The sequence below is a fragment of the Eriocheir sinensis genome, chromosome 67, assembly GCF_024679095.1.
Source record: "Eriocheir sinensis breed Jianghai 21 chromosome 67, ASM2467909v1, whole genome shotgun sequence".
Lineage (NCBI taxonomy): Eukaryota > Metazoa > Arthropoda > Malacostraca > Decapoda > Varunidae > Eriocheir > Eriocheir sinensis.
In genome coordinates this window covers 6,321,328-6,336,525 of record NC_066575.1, presented here as the reverse complement: position 1 = coordinate 6,336,525, position 15,198 = coordinate 6,321,328, and the positions used below count along the sequence as shown (strand labels likewise).

Here is a 15,198-nt window from a genome sequence, read left to right as displayed (position 1 = left end):
GATAACAAACTAAAGCAAGTTAAACAGGTGAAATTTTTGGGAGTTGTGTTCAATGACGACAACACTCAGCAAAGTGAAGTGGACAACAGAATTCAGAGATTAGACGCAACTGAGAAATTACTGAGACCTTTACTTGCAGACAAAATGATATCTGAACAACTGAAGGTAAAAATATATGTATCCTTCCTCAGGCCAATTCTGCTCTATGGGTGTGAGACCTGGTCTGTGTCAAAGCCAAGTGAAAGCAAGATAAATGCTGCTGAAATGAATGTGTTAAAAACTATCTACAATGTCACAAAGCAAAACAAACCAAGTGATATTGAAGTAAGAAAAAAATTAGAGATCATTCCAATCTCAGATATCATTGAGGAAAAGAAATTGTTATGGTATGGCCAGATAAAACGAATGCATGACACAAGGTTCTCCAAAAAGTTCCTGCGGTGGATTCCGCCAGGAATACGTCCGAGGGGAGGCTCCCGGACAAGGTGGAACCTGGGTATCAGGAAAGCACTGGAGGCAAGAAGAACAAATCTGAAAGAGGTGGAAGAGAAAAGATTTTATGAGAACCAAAGAGAGTGGGGAGAACTGGTCCACTTAGGAAGAGAAAGAAGCAGAAGAACAAGGAATTAAAGATATGGGTATGAAGTAAAATAAATATAGAAATGTTATCTTTTATTACTCAAGTGACACTGAACCATTTATCACCGTCACGTGAGTTATCATCTCCCACACTTCTGGGTCCTGAAGCCTGTCAACTACAGTCTCTACTTGTACGATCCACTTGAACCAAATTACTAAAAGAAAAATTCATTGTATCCCTGAATTTGCCGCTGCTGTATTTTCACTGTTATTCTATTACTTGGATGCATTACGGTACCTTACCCTATGGTGACGGGAAGGCCTGAAGGAGTGTGCAGAGCAGTGCAATGTCACCCTGCTTAGGAGCTATTCATCAATGTGTACACACCGCAGCAATTAGTACTCACATCAGGAACAACAAATGTCTCTGAAGAGTTGAGCAGAGGCATAAAAATGAGTCAGTCAAAATAGAAAATGTTTGGCAAACTTTATTTTGATGGCACTTAATTGTGATAGTTTAATGCAGTTTTTCAAAGCAGTTTTTTTCCTGATATGAGAACCAATTAAAAAATGCATACAAATAAGTGGACATACATTATTTCTGTCACAGGACTTTTCACGTGTGACGAGGGTAAAAACTTCTCTTGGGGGTGATCTGAGGAGCCACAACTTGCATTCTTTGTGAGCCTGTTTGCTGATTAGCTTATAATAAAAGGCTAGGTTGGCATTGCACTCCCTTCTATTCTAAGTTTTGAAGTAGGTTTTCTAATAGTTATACCATATGTGTATTTTTTAAATATATAAAGTGTGAGGAAAGCTTGAATAAGCACATGCCTGCACAAGAAGTCTGAGGTGTGGTAGTCATTAGTGAATTAATGCACTAAGGGTGTGCAAGAAATATCTAAAAGTTTTACTTCTATTAGCTTTAGGTGGTTTTCAACGGTTATTTTCTACCACTACCCGTAAGTGATTGTGATTGCCTTTATAGCTCAGAGAATATCTACTTATAACATGTTTTTTTATACTTAAGATGTGATTACTTGGCACATGTGTAATGATCAAGTGACATCATGGCATTTCAGCAACAGTGAAGTTCCCTAATGGTGTCAGTTTTACACATCCACTAATTAAAACACAGGTGTGCAGTGCAAGCACTTAGTGAAATAGTACACATGGAGATCCTATCCTCACTCAGTGCTGGTGTGCATCATGTCCATTACTCACAGCCAACCTGTTTACTGGCCTTGGCGGGGATGCCACCTGGCTGACCACCCACAACTTGCCTCCTCACTGCCTCCAGCTGGGCAGTGCTTGGGAGGTTGTGGACATCAAAGCAGGAAGCAAATAGGGAATATATTTACTGCTTATTTTGCCATGAAAATAGATAGCTATTTAACATTATTATCACAATAAAACTGTACTTATATTGAATCCATCTTAAATGTTACAAAAGTACCTGACAGGATCATATGATTTAACACAAATTTCCTTTACTGTATTTCTAAATTAAATAATGTAATCTACATTTAAATTAAATTGAAACAAAATTTGTTATCACGATAATTTAACGGTTTATAATTTTCAAAGCCCATCAACTTCACCTGCTTTCCTAAAGTCAGAATTAGCATAAAGTTTTCCGTCTTGCCGGGCAACACCACAGACCACCGAGCCGCCCACGCCAAACATCTCCGTCACGTGCCCGATGCTCTCCAGGCCTTCAACGACATCCTGGAAAAAAGCAACACAGGGTTATGGCAAACATGATGCTGCTACAACAGTGCTGCACAGGAGGACTTTTAATAATCTGTTGCTATGAAATGCATTATATCTTCACAAAATAAAAAAAAGGGACATAAAATTTCATTATTGTCAAAACAGCATGAAGATGGGAGATTCATGTGCATAACTCTTTCACAAAATGGTCTCATTACATATTATTAATAAGGAAATTTTATCTATCATCTGACTTAATACGAGAGATTATGTAAAACCTTTCCGGATTGTAAATGCTTATATATTTAATGTAACTTCAGTAGGTTAGGACACATGGGATCTGGCCCTTATGAAATAAAAGTTAATTTACAACAGTACTTTTCTTCAGTTTGTATCCTGTATGCCATGTTCGAGCATTAAATTTTCTCTGAACTGACATACTTATCAGGGCCACCAATGAGTTCCCAGTCCCTTAGCCTCGTAGCAGCAGGGATCATGTTTCTTAACCCGGTAGCAGCGGGGGTCATGTTTCTTAATGGTCCCTCCAAGCGAGAATAATGAGAAAAAATCACCCCTCACACAAACCATTTCATAATATATATCAAAGCATTTGTGATCAGATTAAGTATCATCTATTTTGGGGGGTTTATATCATGGCACAAATTTGGCCCGTTGCTGCTACACGGTAAAGCCACAAATTTGGCCCGTCGCTGCTACACGGTAAAGCCACAAATTTGGCCCATCGCTGCTACACGGTAAAGCCACAAATTTGGCCCATCGCTGCTACACGGTAAAGCCACAAATTTGGCCCGTCGCTGCTACACAGTAAAGCCACAAATTTGGCCCTTCGCTGCTACACAGTAAAGCCGCAAATTTGGCCCGTCGCTGCTACACAGTAAAGCCGCAAATTTGGCCCTTCGCTGCTACACAGTAAAGCCGCAAATTTGGCCCGTCGCTGCTACACAGTAAAGCCACAAATTTGGCCCTTCGCTGCTACACAGTAAAGCCGCAAATTTGGCCCGTCGCTGCTACACAGTAAAGCCACAAATTTGGCCCATCGCTGCTACCGGGTAATATTTGGCTCTACTCTTAAGTTTTTTTTGCATCACCTTCCCCTTTGGAAAGCCCATAGTTCACCGCTGGCCATGCCATTTGTTATCCTCTTTAGTGCACTGCCTACGATCATCCTCGAATCCAAATTTGCTTTTTTCAAACTAATAAGCCGTTATGACTAGATTTTTTTTTTTTTTTTACAGCAGAGGAGTCAGTTAAAGGGGATAAAAAAAGGTAACAAATGTGAAAAAAAGCCCGCTACTCACTGCTCCTATAAAGAGTTCGAGGAGTGGCCAAAAGATAGGTCAATTTCGGGAGGAGAGGTGTCCTGATTATTGAATTCCACATATTCCCTTCTCTGTTCTGAAGCATTGCCATAGAGTATCCATGACAATATTTTCCCTATTTCAGACTGCAGCATCCTTGCCCTCTTCATCCCACCATCATTACCAAATTATCGTACTCAGCAACTCAGCACATTGTATTATCATGTTTCTGACTCACAGCCATCACAAAGACACCAATAAGTAATGATTTTAACGAGAACTTTAACCCATGTGGTATTGGTGTGCTGGATATCCCCTCCCAAGGTGCATGACTTTACATTCTTCTTCGCTGAATTGTAGCAGCCACTTTTGGTTCCATTCCTGTAGCTTGGTGATGTCTTCTTGTAGGAAATCCACAGTCAAGGGGTTAATGTCACTCCACTTCTCTACCTCCATTTCCTATTAATCTTTCTCATGCGTGTCAGATGAGATCTTCTGCCTAAACTGCCACACGTGGTCATTCTTCAGTAATTTTTCGGTACTAATTTGTTCCCCAACCACTTGCTCTTCTCTCCCATGATCCATGAAGATTCACAGTGCAGCACAAACATGTGATATGATGTGCTGTCACTCAGCTCTCTGATAACTATTTACTATTATTATCATTATTAAATATTAACTCATATCAATCACCTTTCTGATCACGTCTTGTAGTATAAGAACATAGTCAATCACATGCTTTTCTTCTCTGTGGCACAAGTATGTGTGGGCATCCTTATGCTTTACAAGGCATACAATGTGACACTTAATGGACACTGGAACACTCCAGTGTATTTATTGCAACATTAAATTTTAACCACACATTTCTGATTATAACACATTATTCATCCAAATTATGATAATTGCACAAACAATCAATCATTCATCATGACAGAAAGGATAAAAACTTACGCTTTGCGTTCCACTTTCATAGCTTAGAGTCATTGGGAACAGTTGGTGGTGAATCCTGCGGGCATCTATGGCTTCCTTGATGTCCTTGCCCAGCCACAGATTGTTTAGCACAACCCACGCCGTACCAGACGAGATCTTTGTGCCGCCAGCTGCACCGATGACCAGCCGCACGTCACCATTGGAGTCAACAAATATTGCTGGGCACATGGAGGACAGAGGTCGCTTACCTGGGGAGTACAAAAAAGAGAGATGCACTCTATCCTATATGCCTATTTACAGCTCAAATGATCTATACCCTCAAGGAGCTTCCCTTCAAGGGGTGGGTGGCCACAACGGATGAATATTCAGTTTTCCGTGTGTGACAGTGAGTTTGAGGTGCATCCAGCCTGAACAGTTTCCCACCAGTGCTTAATTAAATCTAATTCTTAAAAATTCAGGGGATTTTGCTAAGGAAACGTGAAGTTTTAGGGCATACTGCTTACCTGGCCTGATGAAATTGGCAGGCGATGGTGGCAGGCCAAAATAATTAGTAATGTTTGGGGCTGAGAAGTCATCCATCTCATCGTTCAGCACAATGCCAGTCTGCACCGAGCGTATCCCGGCACCAAAACTGTTGACAAAAGCAAATAATGGATCATCTCATGAATCCAGCACTGGCACTCCTACAACTTTCCTTCCCCATAAAAACTAGAAAAAAAGAAGAAAAAAAGTTATTGATTTGGTTTATATAATACTTAGGTGATCAGATGATTGCATTTTCCTTGATGACCTACTTGCTCTGATTTTATGATTTACTTTTTGCGTACACAAACATTTACAGAGAAAATTTAATTTGTCCTTGTGCCTAAAGTTGCTGTGATATTAATCAATGAATGTTAAGAATACAATAATAACACTAAACCACTATTAAAGAAAGTTGTGAAATGTGCAACTTCAACAAAGGAAACACGAGCTGATGCAGTACGGACACCAGCCGGGCACCTGCACAACTTTGTGGGGTTTAAGTGAGCTGTGAGAGGCACAGATTTACTTCAGGGAGCAAATGTAGTGGTGTGATGGAGCAAGGAAGTGCCTCCCCTCCTGCCTATAACTGTGGGGAGACCACTACTACACACCCTTCCTTCCATCTCATTCTATCCCCTTTTTTTTTTTTTTTAGATAATATTTCTGTACAAAAAGGTTAGGTTAGGTTAGGTTAGGTTGGGTTGCTTGCCCATATCACTCCTCTTTTTCAGCCTCAAATTCTTCCTTCAATATCACTTCAACACTCCCACATACCTCTTCTTTCCAAGTGTTTCACCAACACCTAACATGTCCACCATTCTTCTCACAAATGCCTCTATCACTTCTCTTTCATTCTTCATTCAATCCTTTCACACTGATACATTCAACCCTAAGGAGCTCCTCCCTCCACCTCCTCCCCTTCCAAGGCAAAATTAGACACCCCCCCTGCACTCCATCATTTTTGGCCCGCCCAAGGGGCTGGTGGCAGCTGGCAGCGCTAGCATAAAGCTTATTCCTGGAGGGACACAGGGCACTGGCTTGTTGGTTATTAAAGGCACCACTGTCATTAAAAAAAAAGGTTGCACAGAAATCAAAGAAACACCACAGCCAGTCTACACACACAAATATGTTTTAAATGAGAGAAAAAAAAGAAGCAACAGCTCCCTATCTTATGGAAACAGCTCCCTGGACCAAGTCACTTACTACAGATTAATGGTGCTGGTGACAGACACGGCATCCCCATTGGGAGCTACGAGGGAGAAGTGGGCTGTTCCGTGGTTGTCCTTCGCTGCTGTCACAGCGCCGTAATGCTCTGGATCTTGGAAAGTTTGGTTGTCATAGATCTGACTCCAAATGCTGTTGGCATAGGCATCCGAAGTCAAGTTTTTAGTTAACTGGAAAAGATGAATATTGATTTAGTTGGAATGTGAATCAACTTGCCAAGTATTGTGATAATAATTATATCCTCACATGATTAATTTTGAACAAGAGGCAAGAGGGCCCAGACTTGAGACAAATCTATTTATGCTCCTAGAGGTCAGGTGGACAAATGTCTTGCAACACATTCACACAGCACTCAAGCACCATTACCTCATACCCTGACACTGGGAATGACTGCATCAGTAACACCATGTTACGTCTTGCCGTCTTCCTTACACATTCCTTTTACTCCAGCACGTCACTTCCAAGCCTTCTTGTGTCCACTTCTCCCTTCACATCATTTCACGGTCTTTCATTAAATCTTGTAAGTTCTTCTGGGTCTTCCTCCTCCTACTTTTCCTTCCCAACGATTCCCATCCCTTCTTTCCCTATCCTGTCCTCTTCTTTCTTTCAGTACATCAAACTATCCTTAGTACAGCTTCCTCTACTTGCCTGGCACACCATTTATGGAGAATTGACCTTTCATGTGGCACCTCACTCCTCATCCTATTTGTTTAGTATACTCCACAGATGTACGTTATATTATTTTGTTTGTGCCACTCAAATGCTTCACACTTGCCACAAGCTTGGTTTACAGGTGTAGAAAAGTAAACTGTTTATGGTAATGATGGTATTCTGATGATGGTGGTGCATTAGAATCAAATGACTCAAAACAAGCAGATAAATAAAATAAGGATACAGTCAACAAGTTTAGTACAATTACCTCTGTTATATCCACAAAGTTGGTATCTCCCAATTCAGTCCGTCTGGCATAGGCCCATTTCATTGCTTCTGTGATTCTCTGATGGGTAACGATCTTCTGGTCCCCCTCCATGCTCTCCGGCGTGAAGCCATACTCATCGAGAATGTTGAGGATGAACCCTAATATGTGGCCCGATCCAGGAGGCTCTATTGAGAACATCCTCATATCCCCCGTCTGGAGACTTATATTCATTGCTTCCTTCCATTCTGGTCTGAAAAATATTTACATAAGACAAGACATATACCGTATTGACACTCTGGAGGCCTTATCATTACCAGATCCAGCTTGCCATGAGTCTACAGATTTTTATCAGTCTCAGGCCAGATTTGTTCCTCTGCTCTAATGGAATGGTCACCAGGGTATGCCAGTAAGGATTCTGCAAAGGTCATTCAACTGGTGGTCTTGTATTTCTAAATGCCTCCTGGTGATCATCCTCTTTTGTCTATTTCAGTGAAACTCCCACTGCCCTCTGCTTGCTGGCACAGTGCTATAAGAGGCTTTTTGATTAATATTATTTTGCCCTTGAGCTGCCTCCATTTCTACATAAAACGTAAAATGAGCGGTAATATGCGATAATCCACCATTAGAAAGATCATAAATAGTCACCTGTCCTCGAGCATTGCAATATAAAACACGTGTACCTGTCCAAGAAAAACTGAAAAGAAAATAAATACAAACCTATAGTTACGCAGATCTTCAGCAGTAATAATGCCCCCAAAGCCCTGGATGTCCTCTGCCAACTGGTTTGCCAACTGGCCAGTGTACAAGGCATCTGGATCATCCTGAAGTATTCTCAAGGTATTGGCTAACTGTGGCCTCTTCAAGATATCATTTTCTTTGTACACATCACCGGTGTCGGGGTTAATGAAGACACTGGAAACAGACAATTGATATTTGATGGAGGCAATGGAGATGTTCACTACCATTAACCCGGTAGCAGCGGGGATCATGTTTCTTAATGGTCCCTCCAAGCGAGAAAAATGAGAAAAGTCAACACTCACACAAACCATTAATATATATCTAAGCATTTGTGATCAGATTATGTATCATCTATTTTGGGGGGTTTATATCATGGCACAAACTTGCCCCGTTGCTGCTATACGGTAAAGTCACAAATTTGGCCCATCGCTGCTACTGGGTTAGGCTGTGGTTCATGTAAAGCAAAGTGTGAAAACAAATTTATCTTCATTAGTCTCCTCACTGAAACAAGCCTACGATATGTCCAGTGCATCAAAAGTAATCTGTGGTGTTATGGACTCCCTGTGTATCTCTGTTATTCACAATCCAACTTACTGAAGACATCCACATTTAGCACATCTACAAACCTCATGCTTGGTTCACTCAGTATCTGCTCTTTATTGTACTGCAATGCCCGGGCCATGTGCCAGTTGACAGTGTGTCCCTCCTCACACAGCTGTACAGTGGGCTCCAAAAGGTCCCTCCATGGCAGCTGGCCGCCAAACCTTTCATACAGTTCTCTGTAGCCCCGCAAGTCTCCGGGAACAGCTACAGCCAGACCACCTGAACACAAGGAAAAAAACATGAAGCTAAATCATGTAAAAACAGTGGTGGGGGAAGGAGTATTTTATCCCTTAGTCCTTATCCTGTTTACATGTCTTCCAAACCTTAGCTAACAGAGCAACAAAGGTGACATCAATGCGATTCAAGACTTATTGGTCTTCCGTCTACTCAAGGAACCATAATATCATGGACTCTGAGCCATATTCATTAACAATAACTATTCAAAGACAATATATATGGGCTGCAGTTATAGCTGATACATGTACTAAAAGTAGTAGCCTTACACACAGTTCATTAAATATTAGATTTGTAAAAAAAAATCCCATTCTAACATTTTGAAAGGTAATGCAATTAAAATATCTTTAGTCCTTTAAACAAGAATGATGGCTACAATTATTCTGGTGCAATCTCATTTTTCCACAAGTGTAGTTTGACTCAGCTGTGAAGTCACTTTGGGCCGGGTCCACTTGGATAGTTCCCTCCCTGGCCATAGTGCTGCCACATCTTATTTAATGGATGCAGAATATTTGATACACAATTTGAAGTGATACGTAGATGGCATGAGAGGGAGACAGTGATATACTGGGGCGATGCAGCAGCGCCGTGAAGAGGTTCAGGCCCGGCCCAAACTGACTTCACATTTGTGTCGGACAATAGTTTGGATGAAATTATTGAGAAGGAACATTACTGGTACAGAGTACATAATGTATGTTAGTTCATTTGAAATATTTTGAGATAATTTATGTGGGTCATGGAAGATGAATAATGATATTAAATGTAGCATAGAAACAAACTACTGATCATATATTGTGTACAAATGCATGCTTGTTATTTAAGCAGATGGCAAGGAAGTATACACACTGTTGGTACATTGTGGCAGCCACGATGCAGGTGCTCAAGTGCAACAGCTTGGGTCATCAGAGGTCTCCCCAGAGCACTGCCTCAAACTAATTTACCAAGCTATGGAAGGGCAGACAGTCCATGTTCTGCCCAGTGTCAGTCGCCATCTACAACCAGGGTCTGTACATGTATGGTGCACAGGCATGCAAATGTGCTTGCTTGAATTTTATAATGGGCAGAGGAGTTGTGACATGCAGGAAATGAGCTACTAACATTCATGGTGCCCTGTCTCTCTGCCTCCTTCAGTCACATAACTTTAAATTCATTCAAAGTTTTGGACTGGATGAGCTCCCCCTCCAGGACATTCCACAGTGGAATGGAAGAGAACATTATTTTGTTTCCTTGTTTCCCAAGCTTCACTCTACTGGTGCAAGGCTCTCTCAACAAAGCCAGTTATGTGGATGTGCATTACAAAGAGGGTTAGTAAGTTCTACACTTTCATACACTTGCTTCTTATGTCATAATCAACACTTGCAGATACTATACCTTTCAAACTCATTTTAAGATCCTTCCACCAACTCTTCCTTGCTAAATTTTGAGAATAAATGACATGTTAAAATGGACATAAAATATATAAAATCTCATACAGTGCATTATATAGTCACTTTACATTGTTTGAACTTCACCATGAGATAATTTTAAACAGTAATGTATATTGTATTCCCTTACCCTTCTCCATTAATTCTCCATTCCCATGGTACATGTCTTCATAGGCAGCACCTGGAGCAGTCTCCCTGGAATTAAGGGTGTAGGCTTTGCCTGTTGACCTCTCATAGTAAGTCAGGAGAAAGCCACCGCCAAGACCCATGGACTGAGTGTTGATCACGCCCACACAGAACAGCCCAGCAACTGTTGCATCTGCAGCACTGCCATTCTTGCGCAGAATATCACTGTTCAAATAGTTAAGGAAAACACTAAACTTTCTGGTGAATATAACATAATATAATATAACACAAATATAACAAATACAAATGTTTTTGTAAACATTATTCAAATCCATGCATTGGATATGATATTCACCATCAACATGTACCTTCGTGGCTTTTGACTTCCTGACAAAAATATTGAACATACATGTTCCTGTATTGCCTGGCTGCCATAAGAGGAAGGAGTAGGGGTGTGGGGCTCTACACACTCACATCCATCCATGCCCTGATGCCTAAACCCTGACAGGAACACCGATTATTACAGAACTGCAACCAAAATGTCTTACAGCCCCATGATGGTCTGAAGGAGATAGTGGCTTTCAAAACAAGACTATATCTAACACTTGTTCATTCATTTAATCACTTCAGAGTTCAGATTTGCAGACAGTTTCTGTAGTGACTGTCATCAGGGATGCACTTACGTGGCTATCTGAGCACACGGTTGGCCGTCTGCGCTCACGGCTGCTGAATCAAACTCCCCAAGTTCACTTTCCGATGGTGGCGGCTCAGTTCCTGCAACTCCATCATCAGTGGTATTGTCTCCCCACGACTCAAACGCACCTTTTTGTGGGGCCTTTTCAGTCTAAAAAATAAATAACTAAATTAATTAGAAATAGTGACTAGCAGTATTATTAAGGTCTAAGGACACTGATTATGATCATCAGGGACCTTATCTCCTGCCTCACTGGGTTGTGGACTACAACATCCTTGTGGTGAAGGAGAATAACAGGACTCAAGTTACTACATCAATTCAGATTCAATGAGCTCATTAACAGGGTACTAGTGGATGAGTGAGATGGACTCAGCACTCATGGGATAAATGATAATATAACGACTTCAGAGAAAAAGTTGGATAAAATCATGGCTGGGGAAGACAGAGGATGAAAGATTCCCGAGAGCTGCCTATAGGAAATAAGAGGCCTCATTTTGACTTGAAATAAATAATGAGTACACGCCTTCTAAGATCCTATGATATAACATGTAAATAAAGTGATCACAATTCTTTTCAGTTTTCAATGTACTGGTACATCAACACATACCTTAGCAGAGCTTGTAGATTCAACACTGTTGCGTTGCAGTAAACCTGGAGAGAGAATGAAACAAAAAATTACTTTTATTTTTAGGAAAGCAAGAATATGTATGAATGTGTGTGTGTGTGTGTGTGTGTGTGTGTGTGTGTGTGTGTGTGTGTGTGTGTTTCTCTCTGGCAGTTGTTTGAGTCCGTAAGTGCTTTAACAAAATTTGCTTGTAATGGTTATTTCAATTTCTTTCTAATGATTATTTTTAAATACTGATCATGGAATTATCAACAATTATTATTGTTATCTTCATTATCAGTAATATCATTGTTAGTGATATTTACTGTCAGTGTTGCCAGTGTTGTCCTCAGTCATTGTTGGTCACTTATTGCTATTTTCATTATTAGTGTTATTTACTGTTGATGTTATTGTTGTCAGCAACTATTATTACTATATCTTTGTTACTGTTTACTATATGTCTATTATTACCATTACCATTATTATTATTTATTTATTTTTACTTGATAATTAAAGTAGTTTCACTGAATGCATTACATGGGTACATGCGTATACATGTCAGTGTATGTATAGTACATAGATGCATATTTGTTGTGTAAGGCTAGATATGTATGTACATGTGTATGTATTCATCTATTTGTGTATGTGTGTTTGAAAGGCCTAGGCAAGGAAAGTTATCCTGTAAATTAGACTGCTAAGTTACGACTGTACAACGTAAAGACCATATTGTCCATTAGAGAGCAATAGCTCGATGGGCAAGGTCTTACCTATTATACTTTAATTGCATTTTGTTGTAAAGTTTATTTTTGTAATGTACATAAAGGGCCAAACCTCTAGCATATGTATTCTCTTTCTCTCTCTCTCTCTCTCTTCTATCTATCTACCTATCAATATTAAATTGGTGATTATGAGTTGGTAATCTGGTTGGCACTCACCTATGCTTAGGCCTGCAGCAACAGCAGTGACACAGGTGAGGGCCACCACGCCCAGCAGCACCAACTGCCTCTTGTTGAAGTTGACCCTGAAAAGACGTGTGACAGGATATTCTCAAGTAACTTTGGTGCTGCCTGCATGAGAGGCTGGCCACAATCAATACAGGCTGCAGCTGATTCAAAGGGGTGAGACAAAGTTTTCCACAGAATGGTAATAAGGGGTTTGAGGGAGGCTGCCTCTTTGTTGGAACATAAAGACTGACTGGGGAGAAATTCTTGCTGTTGAAAGTTATAGGGAAGGAGGTGGAGGAGGAATACAGACCTTCAAAATAAAACCATAACAACAAGAAAATTTAAAGCTATGGGTGAAGAGGGGAAGCAGTGGGAGGAGAAAATGAGAGATATGAGAAAAAATCATCACTCACACAAACCATTTCATAATATATATCAAAGCATTTGTGATCAGTTTATGTATCATCTATTTTGGGGGGTTTATATCATGGCACAAATTTGCCCGTCGCTGCTACAGGGCTAATAGATTGGCGACCACTAGTGACAACACGTGAAAGGATAAGAAAACAGTAACTGCATGACAGGGGTGGAATAAGAGTACATATACCCCTAACACTGGACTCCCGCCATCTCCAAGGCCCTATAATCCAGAAAACCTCAACACCATTCACAGCTACACCAAGTAGTATTTGTACCTTAAAAGGTATCCTAAAACTGAGTTCAACAGGCGTCTTGCAGAATGCCCTTGAATAAGAGGCACATGCATGCTGTCCGACATTTTTCCAAGTGTTCAAAATGCAGTTCACGAATTGAATCGCAGGGGAACAATCAAGCTTCATTGCTGTCTGGAAGTTAGAGAGGAGCGATGGACTCAAACCTCAATGTTTTAAAAAATGTGTAGAGTCTATCTCTGAGGACATGTAGACAGTGGAAAAAGGAGGGAATGGGAAGGGAGTAAGTAGTTATGGGAAGGGAGAGAGAAGGAGGGGAGGAAACTATAAAGAATGGGGTGGAAAGAGAGGGGAAGAAGGGAGAGGGAAGCAGATAGGTATGGAGGAAGGGGAGAGATGGGGAGGGGAGGAAAGTGAAAAGAAGGGGCAGGAGAGAGATGGGAAAGGGAGTAGCTTAGTAAGGATAGGGAAGGGGATGTGAGGATGGGAAGGGTGGTGAAGGGGTAAGGGGAGCAGACATAGGTTAGTATGAGGAAGGGGGAAGGGAGAGAACGGAGGAAGCGAAGGGATGGGGCGGAGAGGGGGCCACCAGGGTCATGTCACAGGAGAAAATCGTCTGGGTCATGTCACACGGGAAAACACGTCTGGGTCACATCACAAGGGAAAACACGTCTGGGTCATGTCACACGGGAAAACACGTCTGGGTCACGTCACACGGGAAAACACGTCTGGGTCATGTCACACGGGAAAACACGTCTGGGTCATGTCACACGGGAAAACACGTCTGGGTCATGTCACACGGGAAAACACGTCTGGGTCATGTCACACGGGAAAACACGTCTGGGTCATGTCACACGGGAAAACACGTCTGGGTCATGTCACACGGGAAAACACGTCTGGGTCATGTCACTCCCGTCACAAGTCAGTCTATCAATGGCATGTTTACTGAACGTTGCCGAGCCTGGCCGTTCAGTGGTGCGTGTCATGAGGCCTCCGAGGCTTGTGGAGGAGAGGAGCCCCTGCCATGGCGGTGCAGGGGCGGGGCAGGGGCAGGGGCGTGAAAGTCCTGCTGGAGACGAGCGGTGAGCACTGAGTAGGGGACGTGGGCAGCCCCTCCCCACCCCCACTTCCTCTTCTTCCTCTTCTTCTTTTGACCTCTCATCTTCTTTACTTCTTCTTCTTCTTCTTCTTTTGACCTTTATCTTGACTTTTTCTTTTGACCCCTCATCTTCTTTTGACTTCCTCTTCTTCTTCTTCTTTTGACTCATCATCTTTCGACTTCCTCTTCTTCTTCTTCTTTTGACCCCTCATCTTCTTTTGACTTCCTCTTCTTTTTCTTTTGACCCATCATCTTCTTTTGACTTCTTCTTCTTCTTCTTCTTCTTCTTCTTTTGACCCATCATCTTCTTTTGACTTCTTCTTCTTCTTCTTCTTCTTTTGACTTCTTCTTCTTCTTCTTCTTTTGACCCCTCATCTTCTTTTGACTTCTTCTTCTTCTTCTTTTGACTTCTTCTTGTAACGGTCCGAATGTGAATGAACGAGAGAATGTGAGTAAGTCGGTGAGTAACAGAGTGAGTAAGTGTAAGCGAGTGCATGAATGAACGAGTGACAGTGAGTAAATGTGAGCAAGTGGGAGCGTGAGTGAATGAGTGAAAGAGTGAATGGGTAGCTGAGGAATGTAAGTGCGTAAAAGGTTATGAGAAGATAACACGGCGAGCGAATGAGCGAATAATTATATGAACGAGTTACTGAAATCCCTCATCTCAAAGCCTCGAACCCCTCTAAGAAACCAATAACTAGTTAGTTAGGTAGGGTTTGATTGTAATGCCGAGAGGGAGTCAGGTGAAGAAGGGGGAGGAGCTTAGCGAGGAGCAGAGGCGAGAAGGCGAGGGCAAGGAGACCCACGAGTCTGTGAGGAGGAAGAGACCAGAGCGGGAGAGAGGTGGGAAGA

The 15,198-nt window shown here is 41.6% G+C and overlaps 1 protein-coding gene across 4 annotated transcripts in view; it reads right to left on the bottom strand.

Annotated features, from left to right (window-relative positions):
• Window positions 1-659: 659 nt before the first annotated feature.
• LOC126988004 (scoloptoxin SSD14-like) overlaps window positions 660-15,198 on the bottom strand; it is a 37,403-nt gene continuing 22,864 nt past the window's right edge. Inside the window, exons 1-14 of one of the 4 annotated variants that reach the window (XM_050845734.1) lie at window positions 14,194-14,371; window positions 13,272-13,421; window positions 12,568-12,653; window positions 11,636-11,679; window positions 11,018-11,178; window positions 10,339-10,559; window positions 10,156-10,197; window positions 8,574-8,769; window positions 7,927-8,121; window positions 7,210-7,459; window positions 6,270-6,460; window positions 5,045-5,172; window positions 4,563-4,789; window positions 660-2,307 (exon numbers count right to left, since the gene is read on the bottom strand). In XM_050845734.1, the coding sequence (XP_050701691.1) occupies window positions 2,161-2,307; window positions 4,563-4,789; window positions 5,045-5,172; window positions 6,270-6,460; window positions 7,210-7,459; window positions 7,927-8,121; window positions 8,574-8,769; window positions 10,156-10,197; window positions 10,339-10,559; window positions 11,018-11,178; window positions 11,636-11,679; window positions 12,568-12,653; window positions 13,272-13,354 (1,971 nt within the window). In that variant the 5' untranslated portion in view covers window positions 13,355-13,421; window positions 14,194-14,371 and the 3' untranslated portion in view covers window positions 660-2,160. Of the gene's footprint in view, window positions 2,308-4,562; window positions 4,790-5,044; window positions 5,173-6,269; window positions 6,461-7,209; window positions 7,460-7,926; window positions 8,122-8,573; window positions 8,770-10,155; window positions 10,198-10,338; window positions 10,560-11,017; window positions 11,179-11,635; window positions 11,680-12,567; window positions 12,654-13,271; window positions 14,166-14,193; window positions 14,372-15,198 lie in introns of those variants that run through there. The other 3 variants (XM_050845736.1, XM_050845735.1, XM_050845738.1) reach the window with 3 other exon arrangements.